The 24,640-nt window shown below is 43.8% G+C and overlaps 1 protein-coding gene and 1 long non-coding RNA gene across 3 annotated transcripts; one reads left to right on the top strand and one right to left on the bottom strand.

The window, feature by feature from the left end:
* Positions 1-347: 347 nt before the first annotated feature.
* Positions 348-16,347, bottom strand: LOC110508987. The gene is made up of 3 exons (XR_002471413.2): positions 16,015-16,347; positions 15,847-15,917; positions 348-872 (listed from the first exon to the last, which is right to left on the bottom strand). It is a non-coding gene; the product is annotated as an uncharacterized LOC110508987 (long non-coding RNA).
* A 3,772-nt stretch (positions 16,348-20,119) lies between these two features.
* On the top strand, positions 20,120-23,574 carry LOC110491927 (interferon-induced protein 44). 2 transcript variants are annotated; one of them, XM_021565838.2, is made up of 8 exons: positions 20,120-20,248; positions 20,367-20,545; positions 21,308-21,377; positions 21,491-21,692; positions 21,882-22,034; positions 22,451-22,622; positions 22,723-22,823; positions 23,224-23,574. In XM_021565838.2, exons 2-8 carry the CDS (start codon positions 20,368-20,370, stop codon positions 23,410-23,412), a joined length of 1,065 nt encoding a protein of 354 aa, XP_021421513.1. In that variant the 5' UTR covers positions 20,120-20,248; position 20,367; the 3' UTR covers positions 23,413-23,574. The 2 variants fall into 2 exon arrangements, with proteins under 2 accessions (XP_021421513.1, XP_021421596.1); XM_021565921.2 differs by having other exon boundaries at positions 20,121-20,248; positions 21,491-21,686.
* The last annotated feature ends 1,066 nt before the right edge of the window (positions 23,575-24,640 follow it).

Below are 24,640 nucleotides of genomic sequence, written 5' to 3'. Positions count from 1 at the left end.
ATTGTTGTTTGGAACATAAACTAAAGAGTATTCAGCTTTGTGCATATGACCATTTGTATAACAGCTTGTTGTTGAGAGATACATCCAGGAACAAGAGCAGCATTGTCTCAGTTGAAATCAGTGAGTTTGTGAAACAGAGATGCCATGCATATGAATTTACCATCACTCAACACAAACACTACAACTGCAGGCAGTGAGCACCATCTAGTGTCAACATATGGTAATGGCAACTAGAATGATAATCTGTATTTATTTATTTGTATTTTTTTCTTTAACTAGGCAAATCAGATAATAAGAACAAATTCTTATTTTCAGTGACAACCTAGGAACAGTGGGTCTTAAGGGGAAGAACAACAGATTTGTACCTTGTCAACTCAGGGATTTGAACTTGCAACCTTTCAGTTACTATTCCAAAGCTCTAACCACTAGGCTACCTGATCTTTCAATAAAATACTCAAGAAACATCATGAATACTTTAATAATAGTAAAGATTGTACATGAAATGCTAAGGATAATTTTTGATAGGTTAACAAATATTTGTAATCAAGTAAAATCCATGCAAAGTGAGGGCTGTGTACCATTTCTATAATGCTTTCCTTCATGTCTGGTTCCACACTCATAGTTACTATAGGGATTCCAGTCCTTTCCAGACATAGTCCACAGTCCGGTAGTTGTGTACGTGCCATCACTTCCCCTGGAACTCCAAATGGCATTGTTCTCAGGGGTTACCACTGTGTTGTTGATCCACCAAATGATGTCCAACAAATGGTGTGTTTTTAAACCACTGAGTATACACACCAGTGTAGCTGAAGCACCAGGGTTGTGCCCAAATGAGGAGAGGATTACTACAGAGGGATTAGAAGGGTTCAAACCTGAGGAGAGAAAGAATATCAACATGCATGAAGCTCTCGGGGTGAAAGGTGTTGGAACCAAACATGTTTAGAAACATTTGGAACTCTGTACTACAGTATATCTTGAATAAATGTTATTGAATACAGACAATTGGGTCGTTCCACGAAATGAGAGCCTTTTGTGTCCTTTTGATATTTTAAGTAGAAATTGTGCCCCAATATAGAATTTTAAAGCCTGTTATATTATTATCATGCTTGCTCCCGCTCCCACTCCCCCTCTCTGGCGCTCGAGGGCGCCAGGCTGCCCTTCATTATGCACACCTGTCACCATCATTACACGCATCAGCGCTCATTGGACTCACATGGACTCCATCATTTTGTTGATTGCCCCTCTATATCTGTCTGTTCCTAAGTTGTGTTCCCCCTGTCAGCATTATTGTAGTTTACTTTTCCCGTGTCCAGACGCTGTCCGTGTCTGACACCACTATTGGAAGCTTCAGGGAGTCTATGTTTTTTGTTTTTGTTGGTAACGTTGGGTCCATATGCCGTCGCCGATGGATCCGGGGGTGCCTCAACCGGCTCGTCGGCCTCCCACGCCTCAGCTAGCTCGTCGGGCTCCCACGCCTCAGCTAGCTTGTCGGGCTCCCACGCCTCAGCGAGCTCGTCGGGCTCTCACGCCTCAGCCGCTTCGTCAGGCTTTCACGCCTCATCCGGCCCGTCGGCTTCCACGCCTCAGCTAGCTGGTCGGGCTCCCACGCCTCAGCTAGCTGGTCGGGCTCCCACGCCTCAGCTAGCTTGTTGGGCTCCCACGCCTCAGCGAGCTGGTCAGGCTCCCACGCCTCAGCTAGCTGGTCGGGCTCCCAAGCCTCAGCTAGCTGGTCGGGCTCCCACGCCTCAGCTAGCTGGTCGGGCTCTCACGCCTCAGCCATTTCGTCAGGCTTTCACGCCTCAGCCGTTTCGTCAGGCTTTCACGCCTCACCCTGCCCGTCGGCTTCCACGCTGTACTGTCACACCTGCTCCCTCTCCCCCTCTCTGGTGCTCAAGGGTGCCAGGCTTCCCTTCATTATGCACACCTGTCACCAGCATCAGTGCTCATTGGACTCACCTGGACTCCTTAAAATGTGTGGATTGCCCCTCTATATCTGTCTGTTCCTCAGTTGGTTCCCCGTGTCAGCATTATTGTCGTTTATGTTTCCCCTGTCCAGACGCTGTCTGTGTTCTGTTTCATGTCCGTGTTTTTATTAAATATTGCCTACCTGTTCTTGCTTCTCTTCTCCTACATCTGTCCTTAAAATGATAGTAAATGAAGTAAATAAATCGGATTTTCAATATGAATAAATATTTGCCAAAGTTTCAAAACTCAGCATCAACCCTGTGTAACCTTGGAATATTTTAACCCACTTCACCCAATCATTCTCCAGGTTTCCTAGTTATTATATTGCTTTGACAAAGCCATATCTGAAGATTATTATTTATTTATTGTTATGATTCATTTACATCCATCCCTCATTTTAAGGTCATCCCTGTTACGTGAACTGAGCTTTTGTTTTAATATGGTGAAACTATTCCTTTAACTATTCCTTTTTCACAAGAAACATTGAACATATAATTGTACAATCATAGTGTAAAAGCAGCTGAGCTGGTTCTGCTCTTTTTTGGCAATTGTCTGGTGTTGTGGGGGAAGACTGAGCGGGTCGAGAATAACACATCAACCCTGTTACCCATAGACAGACAGGCTAGAAATTTTTTAACAAAAACATTTTTGATGGTAAAGCTTGCATGCAAATGCCACTCCCTGTTTCACACAACAAGCTTTCAATCCCACCTGTCACAAGGGGATTTATGGCTGATTTCAGATGAAATCCTCAACCGTGTTACAGTTAATGCTGTTACTTTATTTGGCACTTAATAGAAAGCAAAAGTAATGGCGTATTTTTGTAGGCACTTTCCCTATGAATTGCCCCCATAGGAATGACTGAACTAACCAGAGGTAAATCATGTCCAGAGTCTAGGACTTCAAGCTGTCGAGTTTTATTGCCACTTACTATAGTCATTTATGAAAATGAACAAGTGCTGTTGCCTAGTCACTTTACCTCTACCTATATGTACAGTACATAGCTACCTCAATTACCTCGTACCCCTGCACATCGACTCGGTACTGGTACTCCCTGTATATAGCCATGTTATTTTCTACTCCCTGTATATAGCCATGTTATTTTCTACTCCCTGTATGTAGCCATGTTATTTTCTACTCCCTGTATATAGCCATGTTATTTTCTACTCCCTGTATGTAACCATGTTATTTTCTACTCCCTGTATGTAGCCATGTTCTTTTCTACTCCCTGTATGTAGCCATGTTATTTTCTACTCCCTGTATGTAGCCATGTTATTTTCTACTCCCTGTATATAGATAACCATGTTATTTTCTACTCCCTGTATGTAGCCATGTTATTTTCTACTCCCTGTATATAGCCATGTTATTTTCTACTCCCTGTATGTAGCCATGTTATTTTCTACTCCCTGTATGTAACCATGTTATTTTATACTCCCTGTATTGATAGCCATGTTATTTTCTACTTCCTGTACATAGCCATGCTATTTTTTACTTCCTGTAAATAGCCATGCTATTTTCTACTCCCTGTATATAGATAGCCATTATATTTTCTACTCCTATAGATAGCCATGTTATTTTCTACTCCCTGTATAGATAGCCATGTTATTTTCTACTCCCTGCATGTAGCCATGTTATTTGCTACTCCCTGTATAGATAGCCATGTCATTTTCACCTCTCTATATATAGCCATGTTATTTTCTACTCCCTGTATATAGCCATGTTATTTTCTACTCCCTGCATGTAGCCATGTTATTTTCTGTTCCCTGTATATAGCCATGTCATTTTCACCTCTCTATATATAGCCATGTTATTTTCTACTCCCTGTATACAGCCATGTTATCTTCTACTCCCTGTATATAGCCATGTTATTTTATGTTCTCTGTATATAGCCATGTTATTTTCTGTTCCCTGTATATAGCCATGTTATTTTCTGTTCCCTGTATATAGCCATGTTATTTTCTGTTCTCTGTATATAGATAGCCATGCTATTTTCTACTCCCTGTATATAGATAGCCATGTTATTTTTTACTCCCTGTATATAGATAGCCATGTTATTTTCTACTCCCTGTATATAGATAGCCATGTTATTTTCTGTTCTCTGTATATAGATAACCATGTTATTTTTTACTCCCTGTATATAGATAGCCATGTTATTTTCTACTCCCTGTATATAGATAACCATGTTATTTTCTACTCCCTGTATATAGATAGCCATGTTATCTATATACAGGGAGTAGAAAATAACATGGCTGTATACAGGAAGTAGAAAATAACATGGCTATATATATACAGGGAGTAGAAAATAACATGGTTGTATACAGGAAGTAGAAAATAACCACCCACACATGCAATTACATCTCCTGGTTTCAATGATGTTTCCAGAGACAATATCTCTCTCTTCATCACTCAATACCTAGGTTTATCTCCACTGTATTCACATCCTAACATACATTATCCGTCTGTACATTATACCTTGATGCTATTTTATCGCCCCCAGAAACCTCCTTTTACTCTCTGTTCCAGACGTTCTAGACGACCAATTCTTATTGCTTTTAGCCGCACCCTTATTCTACTCCTCCTCTGTTCCTCTGGCGATGTAGAGGTGAATCCAGGCCCTGCAGTGCCTAGCTCCACTCCTATTCCCCAGGCGCTCTCTTTTGACGACTTCTGTAACCGTAATAGCCTTGGTTTCATGCATGTTAACATTAGAAGCCTCCTCCCTAAGTTTGTTCTATTCACTGCTTTAGCACACTCTGCCAACCCGGATGTTCTAGCTGTCTGAATCCTGGCTTAGGAAGACCACCAAAAATTCTGAAATTTTAATTCCAAACTACAACATTTTCAGACAAGATAGAACTGCCAAAGTGGGCGGTGTTGCAATCTACTGCAAAGATAGCCTGCAGAGTTCTGTCCTACTATCCAGGTCTGTACCAAAACAATTTGAACTTCTACTTTTAAAAATCCACCTCTCTAAAAACAAGTCTCTCACCGTTGCCGCCTGCTATAGACCACCCTCTGCCCCCAGCTTTGCTCTGGACACCATATGTGAACTGATTGCCCCCCATCTATCTTCAGAGCTCGTGCTGCTAGGCGACCTAAACTGGAACATGCTTAACAACCCAGCCAACCTACAATCTAAACTTGATGCCCTCAATCTCACACAAATTATCAATGAACCTACCAGGTACCTCCCCAAAGCCATAAACACGGGCACCCTCATATATATCATCCTAACCAACTTGCCCTCTAAATACACCTCTGCTGTCTTCAACCAAGATCTCAGCAATCACTGCCTCATTGCCTGCATCCGTAATGGGTCAGCGGTCAAACGACCTCCACTCATCACTGTAAAACGCTCCCTGAAACACTTCAGCAAGCAGGCCTTTCTAATCGACCTGGCCGGGGTATCCTGGAAGGATATTGGTCTCATCCCGTCAGTAGAGGATGCCTGGATATTTTTTTTAAATGCCTTCCTAACCATCTTAAATAAACATGTCCCATTCAAGAAATTTAGAACCAGGAACAGATATAGCCCTTGGTTCTCCCCAGACCTGACTGCCCTTAACCAACACAAAAACATCCTATGGCGTTCTGCATTAGCATCGAACAGCCCCCGTGATATGCAGCTGTTCAGGGAAGCTAGAAACCATTATACACAGGCAGTTAGAAAAGCCAAGGCTAGCTTTTTCAAGCAGAAATTTGCTTCCTGCAACACTAACTCAAAAAGGTTCTGGGACACTGTAAAGTCCATGGAGAATAAGAACACCTCCTCCCAGCTGCCCACTGCACTGAAGATAGGAAACACTGTCACCACTGATAAATCCACCATAATTGAGAATTTCAATAAACATTTTTCTGCGGCTGGCCATGCTTTCCACCTGGCTACTCCTACCCCAGTCAACAGCACTGCACCCCCCACAGCAACTCGCCCAAGCCTTCCCCATTTCTCCTTCTCCCAAATCCGTTCAGCTGATGTTCTGAATGAGCTGCAAAATCTGGACCCCTACACATCAGCCGGGCTAGACAATCTGGACCCTTTCTTTCTAAAATTATCTGCCGAAATTGTTGCCACCCCTATTACTAGCCTGTTCAACCTCTCTTTCGTGTCGTCTGAGATTCCCAAAGATTGGAAAGCAGCTGCGGTCATCCCCCTCTTCAAAGGGGGGGACACTCTTGACCCAAACTGCTACAGACCTATATCTATCCTACCATGCCTTTCTAAGGTATTCGAAAGCCAAGTCAACAAACAGATTACCGACCATTTCGAATCTCACCATACCTGTCAGGTGCGTGAATGAGGACCCAAAAGCGAATTAACAAACAGAGTTTCTTTAATGATGAACACACGTGGGCTCAGATGGACAGGTAGATTCCGACAGGACAGGACAAGGTTGCAGCAAACACGATGATAGTCTGGTTCAGGCATGAGACACACAAACAAGAATCCGACAAAGACAGGAGCAGAAACAGAGAGAGATATAGGGACCTAATCAGAGGGAAAAAGGGAACAGGTGGGAAAAGGGGTGAATGAGGTAGTCAGAGAAGACAAGGAACAGCTGGGGGAAAGAGGGACAGAAACGGTAACCTAGTACGACCAGCAGAGGGAGACAGGGTGAAAGGAAAGGACAGAAACAAGACACAACATGACAATACATGACAGTACCCCCCCACTCACCGAGCGCCTCCTGGCGCACTCGAGGAGGAAACCTGGCGGCAACGGAGGAAATCCTCGATCAGCGCACGGTCCAGCACGTCCCGAGAGGGAACCCAACTCCTCTCCTCAGGACCGTACCCCTCCCAATCTACGAGGTACTGGTGACCACGGCCCCGAGGACGCATGTCCAAAATCCTACGGACCCTGTAGATGGGTGCGCCCTCGACAAGGATGGGGGGGGGGGGGGAAGACGAGCGGGGGCGCGAAGAACGGGCTTGATACAGGAGACATGGAAGACCGGGTGGACGCGACGAAGGTATCGCGGAAGAAGAAGTCGAACTGCGACAGGATTAATGACCCGAGAAATACGGAACGGACCAATGAACCGCGGGGTCAACTTGCGAGAAGCCGTCTTAAGGGGAAGGTTCTGAGTGGAGAGCCAAACTCTCTGACCGCGACAATATCTAGGACTCTTAGTTCTACGCTTATTAGCAGCCCTCACAGTCTGCGTCCTATAACGGCAAAGTGCAGACCTGACCCTCTTCCAGGTGCGCTCGCAACGTTGGACAAAAGCCTGAGCGGAGGGGACGCTGGACTCGGCGAACTGAGATGAGAACAGCGGAGGCTGGTACCCGAGGCTACTCTGAAAAGGAGATAGCCCGGTCGCAGACGAAGGAAGCGAGTTGTGGGCGTATTCTGCCCAGGGGAGCTGTTCTGACCAAGACGCAGGGTTGCGAAAAGAAAGACTGCGTAAGATGCGACCAATAGTCTGATTGGCCCGTTCTGCTTGACCGTTAGACTGGGGGTGAAAGCCGGAAGAGAGACTGACGGAAGCCCCAATCAAACGGCAAAACTCCCTCCAAAATTGAGACGTGAATTGCGGACCTCTGTCCGAAACGACGTCTGACGGAAGGCCATGAATTCTGAAAACATTCTCGATGATGATTTGTGCCGTCTCTTTAGCAGAAGGAAGCTTAGCAAGGGGAATGAAATGAGCCGCCTTAGAGAACCTATCGACAACCGTAAGAATAACAGTCTTCCCCGCTGACGAAGGCAGTCCGGTGACAAAATCTAAGGCGATGTGAGACCACGGTCGAGAGGGAATGGGAAGCGGCCTGAGACGGCTGGCAGGAGGGGAGTTACCGGACTTAGTCTGCGCGCAGACCGAACAAGCAGCCACGAAACGACGCGTGTCATGCTCCCGGGTGGGCCACCAAAAACGCTGGCGAATGGAAGCAAGCGTACCCCGAACGCCAGGGTGGCCGGCTAACTTGGCAGAGTGAGCCCACTGAAGAACGGCCAGACGAGTAGGAACGGGAACGAAAAGAAGGTTCCTAGGACAAGCGCGCGGCGACGGAGTGTGAGTGAGCGCTTGCTTTACCTGCCTCTCAATTCCCCAGACAGTCAACCCGACAACACGCCCCTCAGGGAGAATCCCCTCGGGGTCAGTGGAGGCTGCTGAAGAACTGAAGAGACGAGATAAAGCATCAGGCTTGGTGTTCTTAGAGCCCGGACGATAAGAAATCACGAACTCGAAACGAGCGAAAAACAGCGCCCAACGCGCCTGACGCGCATTAAGTCGTTTGGCAGAACGGATGTACTCAAGGTTCCTATGGTCAGTCCAAACGACAAAAGGAACGGTCGCCCCCTCCAACCACTGTCGCCATTCGCCTAGGGCTAACCGGATGGCGAGCAGTTCGCGGTTTCCCACATCATAGTTACGTTCCGACGGCGACAGGCGATGAGAAAAATACGCGCATGGGTGGACCTTGTCGTCAGAGAGGGAGCGCTGAGAAAGAATGGCTCCCACGCCCACCTCTGACGCGTCAACCTCGACAACGAACTGTCTAGAGACGTCAGGTGTAACAAGGATAGGAGCGGATGTAAAACGATTCTTGAGGAGATCAAAAGCTCCCTGGGCGGAAACGGACCACTTAAAGCACGTCTTGACAGAAGTAAGGGCTGTGAGAGGAGCTGCCACCTGACCGAAATTACGGATGAAACGACGATAGAAGTTCGCGAAGCCGAGAAAGCGCTGCAGCTCGACGCGTGACTTAGGGACGGGCCAATCAATGACAGCTTGGACCTTAGCGGGATCCATCTTAATGCCTTCAGCGGAAATAACAGAACCGAGAAATGTGACGGAGGAGGCATGAAAAGTGCACTTCTCAGCCTTCACAAAAAGACAATTCTCTAAAAGGCGCTGGAGGACACGTCGAACGTGCTGAACATGAATCTGGAGTGACGGTGAAAAAATCAGGATATCGTCAAGGTAAACGAAAACAAAGATGTTCAGCATGTCTCTCAGGACATCATTGACTAATGCCTGAAAGACAGCTGGAGCGTTAGCGAGGCCGAAAGGAAGAACCCGGTATTCAAAGTGCCCTAACAGAGTGTTAAACGCCGTCTTCCACTCGTCCCCCTCCCTGATGCGCACGAGGTGGTAAGCGTTACGAAGGTCCAACTTAGTGAAAAACCTGGTTCCCTGCAGGATCTCGAAGGCTGAAGACATAAGAGGAAGCGGATAACGATTCTTCACTGTTATGTCATTCAGCCCTCGATAATCTATGCAGGGGCGCAGAGACCCGTCCTTCTTCTTGACAAAAAAAACCCCCGCTCCGGCGGGAGAGGAGGAGGGGACTATGGTACCGGCGTCAAGAGCTACAGACAAATAATCTTCGAGAGCCTTACGTTCGGGAGCCGACAGAGAGTATAGTCTACCCCGGGGGGGAGTGGTTCCCGGAAGGAGATCAATACTACAATCATACGACCGGTGTGGAGGAAGAGAGGTGGCCCTGGACCGACTGAACACTGTGCGCAGATCGTGATATTCCTCCGGCACCCCTGTCAAATCACCAGGCTCCTCCTGTGAAGAAGAGACAGAGGAAACAGGAGGGATAGCAGACATTAAACATTTCACATGACAAGAGACGTTCCAGGAGAGGATAGAATTACTAGACCAATTAATGGAAGGATTATGACAAACTAGCCAGGGATGGCCCAAAACAACAGGTGTAAAAGGTGAACGAAAAATTAAAAAAGAAATGGTTTCGCTATGATTACCAGAAACAGTGAGGGTTAAAGGTAGCGTCTCACGCTGAATCCTGGGGAGAGGACTACCATCCAGGGCGAACAAGGCCGTGGGCTCCCTTAACTGTCTGAGAGGAATGTCATGTTCCCGAGCCCAGGTCTCGTCCATAAAACAGCCCTCCGCCCCAGAGTCTATTAAGGCACTGCAGGAAGCTGACGAACCGGTCCAGCGTAGATGGACCGACAAGGTAGTGCAGGATCTTGAAGGAGAGACAGGAGTAGTAGCGCTCACCAGTAGCCCTCCGCTTACTGATGAGCTCTGGCTTTTACTGGACATGAAGTGACAAAATGACCAGCAGAACCGCAATAGAGACAGAGGCGGTTGGTGATTCTCCGTTCCCGCTCCTTAGTCGAGATGCGGATACCTCCCAGCTGCATAGGCTCAGCACCCGAGCCGGCAGAGGAAGATGGTAGTGAAGCGGAGAGGGGGGCAACGGAGAACGCGAGCTCCTTTCCACGAGCTCGGTGACGAAGATCAACCCGTCGCTCAATGCGAATAGCGAGTTCAATCAAGGAATCCACGCTGGAAGGAACCTCCCGGGAGATAATCTCATCCTTTACCTCTGCGCGGAGACCCTCCAGAAAACGAGCGAGCAAAGCCGACTCGTTCCAGCCACTGGAGGCAGCAAGAGTGCGAAACTCAATAGAGTAGTCTGTTATGGATCGATTACCTTGACATAGGGAAGACAGGGCCCTGGAAGCCTCCTCCCCAAAAACAGATCGATCAAAAACCCGTATCATCTCCTCCTTAAAGTCCTGATACTGGTTAGTACACTCAGCCCTTGCCTCCCAGATTGCCGTGCCCCACTCACGAGCCCGTCCAGTAAGGAGAGATATGACGTAGGCGACACGAGCAGTGCTCCTGGAGTAAGTGTTGGGCTGGAGAGAAAACACAATATCACACTGGGTGAGGAACGAGCGGCATTCAGTGGGCTCCCCAGAGTAACACGGCGGGTTATTGATTCTGGGCTCCGGAGATTCGAAAGCCCTGGAAGTGGCCGGTGGATCGAGGCGGAGATGGTGAACCTGTTCTGTGAGGTTGGAGACTTGGGTGGCCAGGGTCTCAACGGCATGTCGAGCAGCAGACAATTCCTGCTCGTGTCTGCCTAGCATCGCTCCCTGGATCTCGACGGCTGAGTGGAGAGGATCCGAAGTCGCTGGGTCCATTCTTGGTCGGATTCTTCTGTCAGGTGCGTGAATGAGGACCCAAAAGCGAATTAACAAACAGAGTTTCTTTAATGATGAACACACGTGGGCTCAGATGGACAGGTAGATTCCGACAGGACAGGACAAGGTTGCAGCAAACACGATGATAGTCTGGTTCAGGCATGAGACACACAAACAAGAATCCGACAAAGACAGGAGCAGAAACAGAGAGAGATATAGGGACCTAATCAGAGGGAAAAAGGGAACAGGTGGGAAAAGGGGTGAATGAGGTAGTCAGAGAAGACAAGGAACAGCTGGGGGAAAGAGGGACAGAAACGGTAACCTAGTACGACCAGCAGAGGGAGACAGGGTGAAAGGAAAGGACAGAAACAAGACACAACATGACAATACATGACAATACCTTCTCTGCTATGCAATCTGGTTTCAGAGCTGGTCATGGGTGCACCTCAGCCACGCTCAAGGTCCTAAACGATATCTTAACCGCCATCGATAAGAAACATTACTGTGCAGCCGTATTCATTGATCTGGCCAAGGCTTTCGACTCTGTCAATCACCACATCCTCATCGGCAGACTCGACAGCCTTGGTTTCTCAAATGATTGCCTCGCCTGGTTCACCAACTACTTCTCTGATAGAGTTCAGTGTGTCAAATCGGAGGGTCTGCTGTCCGGACCTCTGGCAGTCTCTATGGGGGTGCCACAGGGTTCAATTCTTGGACCGACTCTCTTCTCTGTATACATCAATGAGGTCGCTCTTGCTGCTGGTGAGTCTCTGATCCACCTCTACGCAGACGACACCATTCTGTATACTTCTGGCCCTTCTTTGGACACTGTGTTAATAATTATTATTGGATAGAAAACACTCTAAAGCTTCTAAAACCATTGGAATTATGTCTGTAAGTATAGCAGAACTCACAGGGCAGGCATTCTTCCAAACTAGTTTTTGTGGTCATGAAAGTTGGAGCAACTTTGACGTCATCGCCCCCACCCTTCCCAACCAGTTATGATTCTGGGGAGACTTTCTATCTCTAGATGTCCTCTTTCAGTAGAGCTTTGAATCGTTCAAATTCCGCGAGAATTGACCCTATGGGAGTGAAATTAGTGCGTGCCACGAGAAAATAGGTTGTGCGTTGTGGCGCGAATTGGTCCCAGCCATTCCTTTGTTCCAGCACTCAAGAGAAGGGCAGACGATGGCCGATTGAATTGAAGTTTGTTTTGTGTGTCTAAAACATCATAAAGCTTGCTTCTGCACTTGATTTGACCTGTTTAGTCGACATATAATATGTAATTTTGAAGTTTTGATGCGCAACTTTTCCGGACCAGAGGACGTTTTGGGTGCATTTCAGCTGATGTTATTAGCAGTAGCTAATACAAAGACGCAAGACTTGAAACCAAACAATGTATTGGGTAAGTATGAAGCCTTCCAGAACATTCTGAACGAAGACCATCGAAGGTAAGGGAATATTTATGCTGAAATCTGTGTTTCTGTTGACTCCAACATTACGTAGAAATGTAGCTTGTATCTGAGCGCCGTCTCAGCATATAGAATAGTGTGCGATTTCTGTAACGTTAAAAATAAATCTAACAAAGCGGTTGCATAAAGAAGCAGTGTATCTTTCTAACTATATGTAGAACATGTATATTTAGTCAAAGTTTATGATGTCTATTTACGTTATCTTGCCGCGCTACCTAGATTTCCTGCGGACATTTTTGAGTAATTTCTGAACGTGAACTCACTGTCAATGGACATTTATGGATATAAATGGCATATTATTGAAAAAAAAATGTACTGTGTAACATGTCCTACTACTGTCATCTGATGAAGATTTTCAAAAGGTTAGTGAACGATTAATTTTTTTATCCTGCGTTTGTTGATTGCATGTTTTGGCTATTCAAATGAGCTGTGTCTGGTGGTGGTTTGACATATATATGTGCTATGTTTTCGCCGTAAAACATTTTAGAAATCTGATTTGCTGGCTAGATGAACAAGGTGTTTATCTTTCATTTGAGCTATTGGACTTGTTAATGTGTGGAGGTTAAATATTTTTAAGAATATTTTTGCGTTCCATGCGCCACCGTTTCAGCTGAACGTGGGAGGGTTGATTCCCAATTGGGAACCAATATCTTAGACAGGTTAACAACCCTCCAGGAAAGCTTCAATGCCATACAACTCTCCTTCCGTGGCCTCCAATTGCTCTTAAATACAAGTAAAACTTGTAACTCTGACTTAGAATACGTGGACAACTACAAATACTTAGGTGTCTGGTTAGACTGTAAACTCTCCTTCCAGACCCATATCAAACATCTCATGTTATTTTCTACTCCCTGTATATAGATAACCATGTTATTTTCTACTTCCTGTATACAGCCATGTTATTTTCTACTCCCTGTATATAGATAGCCATGTTATTTTCTACTTCCTGTATACAGCCATGTTATTTTCTACTCCCTGTATATACATAGCCATGTTATTTTCTACTCCCTGTATATAGATAACCATGTTATTTTCTACTTCCTGTATACAGCCATGTTATTTTCTACTCCCTGTATATAGATAGCCATGTTATTTTCTACTTCCTGTATACAGCCATGTTATTTTCTACTCCCTGTATATACATAGCCATGTTATTTTCTACTCCCTGTATATAGATAGCCATGTTATTTTCTACTTCCTGTATACAGCCATGTTATTTTCTACTCCCTGTATATAGATAACCATGTTATTTTCTACTTCCTGTATACAACCATGTTATTTTCTACTCCCTGTATATAGATAGCCATGTTATTTTCTACTTCCTGTATACAGCCATGTTATTTTCTACTCCCTGTATATAGATAGTCATGTTATTTTCTACTCCCTGTATATAGCCATGTTATTTTCTGTTCCATGAATATAGCCATGTTATTTTTTACTCCCTATCAATAGCAATGTTATTTTCTACTCCCTGTATATAGATAGCCATGTTATTTTCTACTCCCTGTATATAGATAGCCATGTTATTTTCCACTCCCTGTGTACAGCCATGTTATTTTCTACTCCTTGTATATAGATTGCCATGGTATTTTCTACTCCCTGTATATAGGCATGTTATTTTTTACTCCCTGTATATATATAGCCATGGTATTTTCTACTCCCTGTATATAGATAGCCATGTTATTTTCTACTTCCTGTATACAGCCATGTTATTTTCAACTCCCTGTATATAGATAACCATGTTATTTTCTACTTCCTGTATACAACCATGTTATTTTCTACTCCCTGTATATAGATAGCCATGTTATTTTCTACTTCCTGTATACAGCCATGTTATTTTCTACTCCCTGTATATAGATAGCCATGTTATTTTCTACTTCCTGTATACAGTCATGTTATTTTCTACTCCCTGTATATATATAGCCATGTTATTTTCTGTTTCCTGTATATAGCAATGTTATTTTTGTACTCCCTATCAATAGCAATGTTATTTTCTACTCCCTGTATATAGATAGCCATGTTATTTTCTACTCCCTGTATATAGATAGCCATGTTATTTTTTACTCCCTGTATATAGATAGCCATGGTATTTTCTACTCCCTGTATATAGATAGCCATGGTATTTTTTACTCCCTGTATACAGCCATGTTATTTTCTACTCCCTGTACATAGATAGCCATGTTATTTTCTACTCCCTGTATATATACAGCCATGTTATTTTCTACTCCCTGTATATAGATAGCCATGTTATTTTCTACTTCCTGTATACAGCCATGTTATTTTCTACTCCCTGTATATAGATAGCCATGTTATTTTCTACTTCCTGTGTACAGCCATGTTATTTTCTACTCCCTGTATATAGATAGCCATGTTATTTTCTACTTCCTGTATACAGCCATGTTATTTTCTACTCCCTGTGTATAGCCATGTTATTTTTTACTCCCTATCAATAGCCATGTTATTTTCTGTTCCTTGTATATAGCCATGTTATTTTTTACTCCCTATCAATAGCCATGTTATTTTTTACTCTCTATCAATAGCCATGTTATTTTTTACTCTCTATCAATAGCCATGTTATTTTTTACTCCCTATCAATAACCATGTTATTTTCTACTCCCTGTATATAGCCATGTTATTTTCTACTCCCTGTATATAGCCATGTTATTTTCTACTCCCTGTATATAGCCATGTTATTTTCTACTCCCTGTATATAGCCATGTTATTTTCTACTCCCTGTATATAGCCATGTTATTTTCTACTCCCTGTATATAGATAGCCATGTTATTTTCTACTTCCTGTATACAGCCATGTTATTTTCTACTCCCTGTATATAGCCATGTTATTTTCTACTTCCTGTATACAGCCATGTTATTTTCTACTCCCTGTATATAGATAACCATGTTATTTTCTGTTCCCTGCATATAGCCATGTTATTTTCTGTTCCCTGTATATAGCCATGTTATTTTCTGTTCCCTGCATATAGCCATGTTATTTTCTGTTCCCTGTATATAGCCATGTTATTTTTTACTCCCTGTCAATAGCCATGTTATTTTCTGTTCCCTGTATGTAGCCATGTTATTTTCTGTTCCCTATACATAGCCATATTATTTTCTACTTCCTGTATTTAGCCATGTTATGTTTTACTCATTGTTATTTGTTAATCACTGTATATTTATTCCTTGTGTCGGTTTTTCAATTATTTTTACATGTTTTACCTTAGCTTTAACTCTGCATTGTTGGACATGGACCCATAAGTAAGCATTTCCCTGTTAGTCTACACCTGTTGTTTGCAAACCATGTGACAATTGATTTGAATGGCTCTTTATGACAGAACGTTAAAATGACTTGAAATCAAACATTTTTTGGAACACTTCTCAAAAAGCTCCGAATTGGTGGAACGACCCAATTGTGGTCTGCGTTGTGGGAGAATGTGTACAAAAACAATTCACCTATACATTTATATTTTATTAATGCAAAAGGGATTTAATTCTAGCCTACCTTCAACAAAGAGTTGGATCCCTCTACTGAATACCACTTCTCTTTGAGGAGACTTGCTCCCATGTACACACCTAAGGAAAAACATGACCATAATTATCACCAGAACACTGCAAAAGTCCACATAGTGACTGCAATGCAATCTGGATTGAAAGTTGAGCTGAAAGTTACCCCAGTAGTAGTAAAGTGAAACACAGTCCTCGTGCTCTGTTCATTCTGTCTGTTTCAGTTGGTGCTCTGGATAGGAGAAAAGCCCACCTGCTGTGAGCCCCTTATTGGTGTCTTGTCCTTCTAGTATCATACAGCTCTCTCCTCTCACATGGACTTCTACTGCAGGGAAAGATAGTTCTTCACCTCAGGTTTTTATTTCAGCATTTAGCCCAATCCTGCTAAGAACCGTCAGTTAATCACTAATTAGGAGAATATCAATAAATGATACAGTCATATGGCTACCTCCTCTAAAGATACAGACTTTCTCACAACTAAGTTGGTCTAGAGGCGGGACACCGGTGCAAAGAGGAAATGTTGTGAAAAACTATCTGGGTGGAACATGAGTTTTTTTTCCCAAGCCACGTGTTGTGCCCCTCTATTGCAGGCTCAAAACAAGTAGATCAGTTATTCAGTTTGAAGGAGTATAGAAAAACAAGAAGAACTGGCACGAGTGGTTGTGTCTAAAACAAATGTAGACTCATGTACGACTTCTCCAGTTCTGCCCACTCTGGAGTATTTGGGGGATTCTGACAATGAGGATTGTCTGTGAACCACAAGCGGGTTACACAAACTTTACTTCTCCCTTTGCCATCATACTGTTAGTCAACCCACAAGAAATATTCACTCTCAGAACATGGCAATAACAAAACAACAACATCAACCTGAGAGTTTATTAGGAGTTGCTTTGGAAGGCCATTACAGAGAACCTTATACAGATGCAGAATTTTAATTTGAGCCAGTTTGCTACAACAGGAAAATAATCCTGCAGCAACTGGAAATATGAATTATTATGTGGATTGTAATTAAAGGATATTTTCAGTAGGGGTTGACAATTCTTTTTTTACGGCAAATCAGTCAGAAATGTTAAAGTGGAAATTACAAGCCTTAGAAGCCTTTTTCAACATTGAATAAACAACACGTTTGCATTTCCTGCTGTGCAGGAAAATACTCAGCAACAAAAGAGTTATCAAATTAAGATCCTACATCTGTAGATACAGTACAATGTTATTACATGGTATACCTTACATTAATCTCTACAAATCAGTTGTTGTTTCTCTCAAGTCCTTCTGTAGGTCCACAGTAATAAACTGCCATGTCATTCTCTTTAGATCCATGGATCACTAACTGCTGCTGGTGAAATGGGCTGCTATCGTTGGTCTGGACAGTGAACATGTTGGGATGGAAGCCTTGACCGTAGAGCAGATGGGAGGTGTTGGTCAGGGGGTAGCTCAGTACTATCTCAATCCTCTCTCCTGTACTCTGCCTGTACCAGCTTACAGTGGCCAACCTACAGTTAGTGGACAGAAGGCAGTCCAGAATGGCATCCTCCCCCAGTTTCAATGATAAGCTCTTCAGTGATACACCCAGGGATTCTCCCAAATGTAGACCTGTAGAAGTCATAACAGAATGTCAAAGAAGGAAAGTCATACAGGCCTAAAGACAGTGGCCTGGTCTAGAAACAACCCATAGTTCTCGAATCAATTCTGTTTAAAAAAATGCATTACATTTCATAATGTCTTAATATGCCTACTTCCACAGAGACATAATGTCACAATTACTGAATGATTGTAGGGTACTGTATCCGACAGTAAAGCGTTTAAACACTCAATCTGGTTATTTCAAAATAATGTTTCCTATGATGTTTTGAGATTGTTATTGTGAAATTGACTTATCATTTTGAATGACTGACAAGTGTAACATGATTCTCGTTATCCCTTTCATGGCCTGGTTCAGTGCTCTATTCTGTGAGATGATGAAAAATAAGCATTCAATCCCAGACTGCCTTACTGTATAGACTCTACTTGAGGTTTCTCTGGAGGTGAAGGGAGGCTTTGTTTGTTAGTCCAACTGAGTATCACAGAGGAACTGCCTTCCAACATGTAGTACACAAACTCGTTAGACCATTTTGACTTCAGATGTGCGTCTATCACAGTCTGCAAAAGTAGCATTACCTTTAGGCTCTCATCTATTGTACTTTATTGTTGGGATGTGTTAATTTATAGTGCATTCGGAAAGGATTCAGACCTCTTGACTTTTTCCAAATGTTGATACGTTACAGCCTTAATCTAAAATGGATTCAATTGTTTTTTCCCCCTCATCAATCTACACACAATACCCCATAATGACAAAGCAAAAACAGGAAAACTGAAATATCACATTTACATAAGTATTCAGGTCCTTTACTCAGTACTTTGTTGAAGCACCTTTGGCAGCGATTACATCCTTGAGTCTTCTTGAGTATTATGCTAAAAGCTTGGAACACCTGTATTTGGGGAGTTTCTCCCATTCCTCTCTGCAGATCTTCTCAAGCTCTGTCAGGTTGGATGGGGAGTGTCGCTGCACAACTATTTTCAGGTCTCTCCAGAGATGTTCGATCAGGTTCAAGTACGGGCTCTGGCTGAACCACTCAAGGACATTTAGATACTTGTCCCGAAGCCACTCCTGCAATGTCTTGGCTGTGTGCTTAGGTTTGTTGTCCTGTTGGAAGGTGAAACTTCACCCCAGTCTGAGGTCTTGAGCCCTCTGGAGCAAGTTTTCATAAAGGATATCTCTGTACTTTGCTCCATTCATCTTTCCATCGATCCTGACTAGTCTTCCAGTCCCTGCCTCTGAAAGACATCCTCACAGCATGATGCTGCCACCACCATGCTTCACCATAGGGATGGTGCCAGGTTTCCTCCAGACGTGACGCTTGACATTCAGAACAAAGAGTTCAATCTTGGATTCATCAGACCAGAGAATCTTGTTTTTCATGGTCTGAGTCATTTAGGTGCCTTATGGCAAACTCCAAGCAGGCTGTCATGTGCCTTTTACTGAGGAGTGGCTTCCGTCTGGCCACTCTACCACAAAGGCCTGATTGGTGGAGTGCTGCAGAGATGGTTGTCCTTCTTGACGGTTCTCCCATCTCCACAGAGGAACTCTGAAGCTCTTGGTGGTTACAAACTTCTTCCATTTTAAGAATGATGGAAGCCACTGTGTTCTTGGGGACCTTCAATGCTGCCGAAATGTTTTGGTACCCTTCCCCCGATCTGTGCCTCGACACAATTCTGTCTCGGAGCTCTACAGACAATTCCTAGACCTTACGGCTTGGTTTTTGCTCTGAAAGGCACTGTCAACTGTGGGACCTTATACAGACAGGTGTGCGTTACAAATCATTTCCAATCAATTGAATTTACCACAGGTGGACTCCAATCAAGTTGTAGAAACCTCTCAAGGATGATCAATGCAAACAGGATGCACTTCAGCTCAATTTCCAGTCTCATAGCAAGGGTCTGAATACTTATGTAAATAAGGTAAAATGTCTAAAAACCTGTTTTCACTTTGTCATTATAGGGTATTGTGTATAGATTGATGAGGATTGATACATTTTACAATAAGGCTGTAATGTAACTAAATGTGGAAAAGTCAAGGGGTCTGAATACTTTCTGAATGCACTGTACATAGAGGACTGTGAATGACTTACAGTGTGTGTACAATAGCATGTCCATAGGCAAAATATGTAGATTCAGCATAATTGCCCCAAACTTTCTGATTCAGTTTTTCGATGGGCTATTCATTGTCTGTTTTTCTGTCTCATTGAAAATGGTGTCTTGCTGAAAATGTGTTGCATCAGTTCAGTATTTCACGCAAGTGTAGTACTAGAGGACTGGACTTAGTTATATAGCATGGGCGGTAGTTAGATTTCCCTGTCACAACAGGGTCGCAAGTTGGTGCAGTTTGAGCACTTTCCATTTAATTAATACACTGGTGGCAATGGTGGGATAATCCTCGGGCAGTCTCAAGATAATGTCACTGTTCTAATCACTACACGAGTAACCTATACTGAAATTGGATCCTCAGCTTCAGTATGTGGGCAACACTCCTGCTGAACCCACAACAGTTATAGATTGTGCTTCCAACAGCCGCACCTCTTTTCCTGCTAGTCCAAGACAGACCTTTATAAAATGATGATAGACATATTGTAATTATTAAAAGTCTAAGTTCATGTTGAGTTAACTGAGGTTTGTTTTTACTCTAGGCTGAACACAGCTCTACTGGAAAGACAAGTAGAAATGGGATTTCAAAATTTCACTTTCGTTTCCACACAACAAACACGCCCACAAGTTTACTGAGAAACAGATACACAATACTATCAGGTCAAACTGATCCATAGGCTCAGCTGGTTGTGGATACAATCTCCAAGCAATCTTGCTAGGTAGGTTTGTTTAGTTTACTTTATGTTACTCTTTGAACCATGTTCATTTTATTACGGTCATTGGCTTTAAGAATTCAATGTTGCATGATGGTATATGAATATGTTATTACATTGACAGCATGTCCTTCAACTTCGGGATGGTACCTGGAAGTTGTCCTAATTTTTCTGCACCAGTTTTGCATGGTGAGAAACCCTCATCAATAACTTTGGCAACAAACCTGTTGGGAGGGGACGGCAGACCCGACTCGAGTAAAGTCAGCAAGGGGAATGTGATAAATGCACCTGGGGTGTTTGCAGGTAAGCAAATAGGTGTTGACTATCATGATGTTGGAGTACATTTCTTAAAGGTCCAATGCAGCCGTTTTTATCTCAATATAAAATCATTTCTGTGTAACAATTAAGTACCTTAGAGTGAGTGTTTCCAATTAAAATGGTCAAAAATAAACAAAAATAGCTTAGCAAAGAGCAATTTCTCAAGCAATAACTTTGCTGGGACTGTCTGGGAGTATGGAAGGGAAAACTGAAAACTAGCTGTTATTGGCAGAGAGGCTTAGAACTCTCTTTCTTATTAGTATTTTAACTAATTTACCGCCTGATGTCACTAGGCAGGCCAAAACTCCATTCCACTCCACTCAATTTCAGGTGGTCTTTTCAAACAGCTCGTACACTAAAAGGGCATTATAATAATTTTCACAATTTCACAGTACTATTCCAACCTTATAGTGTGGAAATATATATAAAACACAGGGAAATCTGCACTGGGCCTTTAATAGTCTAACAGGGAAATCTGCACTGGGCCTTTAATAGTCTAACAGGGAAATCTACACTGGGCCTTTAATAGTCTAACAGGGAAATCTGCACTGGGCCTTTAATAGTCTAACAGGGAAATCTACACTGGGCCTTTAATAGTCTAACAGGGAAATCTACACTGGCTGCACCAGACCTTTAATCACCTATTGTGTGTTGTGAGACTCATTGCCACTTTCCAGTAGACTACACTTACCTGATAATTCATGATTTTCATTAGTTTGCTCTTACACTATACTCTCTCAACTCTAGGCCTGCTAGGGGCAGAACAGTGGAAAAGTAAGATGGAGTCCCCATGGAGGGAGGTGGCATGGACTGAGGAGTGAGTAGGGTATCACAACAATACACTCACACTTACCTATGTACACCAACTAGGCCTACTAAACAATCCACCATGTAATTATATTTAATTGTTAATGACCAATGTTTGCCCAGTCGCAGGGAGACCCTGATGGAGTCTATCAGTTCCTATAAGCCTGGTTTTGAGGCTTTGTCTGAGGCTCGGGTTCTGCTGCTGGGTCCTGTCGGAGCCGGCAAGTCCAGCTTCATCAGCTCTGTTCAGTCAGTCTTCACAGGAAGATTCACTAACCGGGCCATGGTTGGCTCTTCCTCTGCCAGCTTCACCAAAAAGGTAGAGGTAAAAAAACATAGAAAGTATTTGAGTTTGTTAGAAACTGGGAGTTTTGGGGCTGGATGATATAGATCAATTACATGCGTAAATAAAGATTTAGTTAAGTTACAACAACTATTATTGTTAATCACTCCATGTTGTAAACCACATTGTATATCCTTACACGTATAATTCTGTCTGTGTTCTCTATCTCAGCTCCAGTTGTTCAACATCCGTGGGCGGAGTCCAGAGCAGCCTACTGCGCTGGTCCTGTGTGATGTCATGGGTCTGGGAGATGGGGAGACCACTGGACTAACCCTCCATGACACTCTGGCTATCATCAAAGGCCATGCACCCGAGGGACACAAGGTACGTGAGGGAGAAAGGACACAGGTGCCACCGTTGTGTGTAAGAAAGAATGCAAGTATTGGATGTCGACGTTAAAATTACAGGGGCACAGTGTGTGTAACATTCATATAACTCGGAGTTGAGCAACAGCGGCCACAGTGTGTTCCAGGTCTGCTCTAACACACAGTGTGTGCCGATTTTTGTTCCAGTTTAGTTCTAACACACCTGATTCAACTAATCACAGTCTGCAATTTAGACCACTATTATGATTCAGGTGAGTTAGTGCTGGGTTGGAACATACTCATGCAGGCAGCCTCACAAGATAGGAGTTGCTCACCCCTGATATAAATTTCTCTGTTCAGTAGAGAATATTATAAATACTCTCTCAGCTGGTTGGTTTGAACAACCAAGCTAATGTTCTCATCCATCCTCTACAGTTCAGTCCTGAGCAGCCTGTGAGATCAGAGACTGTGGGGTATGTAAAGAAGCCGTCCCTTAAAGACAAGGTCCACTGTGTCGTCTTTGTGGTGGATGCTTCTAAAGTGTCCAGCTACACCAAAGGTCTGGGCACCACCTTCCAACAGCTCAGAGAACACATCAGTGACCTGGGTGAGCAATACAAGAAGCTTTTTCGCAATGGAAGTAATGGTTGTAGGGACTGTGGTCAATTCTGTCAGTTGACAGTGTGTGAAACAAATGTGTTTTGTAGGTGTGCATCAAGTGGCACTGCTGACACACGTGGACCAGGTGTGTCAGGAAACTGCCCGTGACATCACCCAGGTGTACAACAGTCGGATCGTTCAGCAGACGGTATTCTCAATAATACCCTTTATTGACGTTTTAGTTAGCTATTGGAACATCAGCTATCGGAACATCTGACATTTAACCACCCTGTATGAACATCCTTGACTGACTTGTGTATTTGGTTTTACTGTCATGGTGGGGACAAGAAATCCTCACAAGGATAGTAAAACAAGGAAAAAAATACTATTTTAAGCTTAGGGGTTAGGTGTAGGGTTTCACTTTGGGTTAAGGTTAGAATCAGGGTTAGGGGTAGGTTCAGGGCTAGGGTTACGGGTTAGGATTAGTATCAAGGTTAGGGTTAGGATAAGGGTTAGATGTTAGGGAAAATAGGATTTTGAATGGGAATCAATTGTTTGGTCCCCACAAGGATAGTAAAACAAATGTGTGTGTGTGTGCATGTGCGTAGATGACCAACGCTGGGGCTCTGCTTGGCATGTCCACCTCCTACATCGTTCCGGTGAAGAACTACTCATCTGAGCTGGACGTCGATGAGAACACAGACATCCTTCTGCTCAGTGCTGTGGACCACATCCTGCAATACGTGGATCTGCATTTCCAGGACTGTGCAGCAACATACCCTAAACTGTCTCTTTAAAAAGACTGTGAAATGTTATTTAAAAATGCATTACATATGTTTATAATGTTTTTTGACTTGCTTGCACTATTGTTAACTTTTTAATTTGATTTGATTTAATTTGTCCTTTACATAAGTCTTGCTTTGACTAAGACAAATAAGTAAAAGCCATTTTGAACGGTGTACATGTTGTCTGTCTAGGAATGTTTTAAGCTGTTTTGTACAATAGGGGCACTCTCACAAGGGATTATGGGTCACTGGCCACATGTATATAGGTACAATGTGTTAGCTCAGCATAGGTGAGCAAGTACAGTGGGGCAAAAAAGTATTTAGTCAGACACCAATTGTGCAAGTTCTCCCACTTAAAAAGATGAGAGAGGCCTGTAATTGTCATCATAGGTACACTTCAACTATGACAGACAAAATGAGAAATAAAAATCCAGAAAATCACATTGTAGGATTTTTAATGAATTTATTTGCTAATTATGGTGGAAAATAAGTAGTCGTGACAGTACCCCCCCCCCCCCCCCGACCCGGAGGACGAGGCGCAGTGCAATCCGGATGGAGACGGGGGAATTCTCGCAGCATGGAAGGATCTAACACGTCTCCACCAGAACCCAGAATCTCTCCTCCGGACCGTACTCCTCCAAGTCCACGGGGTACTGAAGGCCCCTCGCCCGACGCCTCGAATCCAAGATGGATCGAACGGAGTACGCCGGGACACCCTAAATGTCCAGAGGGGGCGGAGGAACATCCCGCACTTCAGCCTCCTGAAGCGGGCCAGCCACCACCGGCCTGAGGAGAGACAAATGGAACGAGGGGTTAATACGGTAATTAGTGGGTACCTTTAACCTACAACATACCTCGTTCACTCTCCTCAGGACTTTAAACGGCCCCACAAACCGCTGACCAAGCTTCCGGCAGGGCAGGCGGAGGGGAAGGTTTCGGGTCGAGAGCCATACCCTGTCCCCTGGTGCGAACACCGGGGCCTCACTGCGGTGACGGTCTGCGCCAACTTTCTGGCGCAGTATGGCGCCCTGAAGGTGGGCCCGAACCGGCTGATACCCTAATACACATTGAAAGGGAGAAAGGTTAGTGGAGAAGTGGCGGAGCGAGTTCTGGCCATCTCTGCCCAGGGCACAAACTTCGCCCACTCCTCCGGCCGGTCCTGGCAATAAGACTGCAGAAACCTACCCACATACTGGTTAACTCTCTCCACCTGCCCATCACTCTCGGGGTGAAAACCTGA

Source organism: Oncorhynchus mykiss, unplaced genomic scaffold, assembly GCF_013265735.2.
Source record: "Oncorhynchus mykiss isolate Arlee unplaced genomic scaffold, USDA_OmykA_1.1 un_scaffold_335, whole genome shotgun sequence".
Classification (NCBI taxonomy): Eukaryota; Metazoa; Chordata; class Actinopteri; order Salmoniformes; family Salmonidae; genus Oncorhynchus; species Oncorhynchus mykiss.
This window is presented reverse-complemented; position numbering and strand designations above follow the sequence as displayed.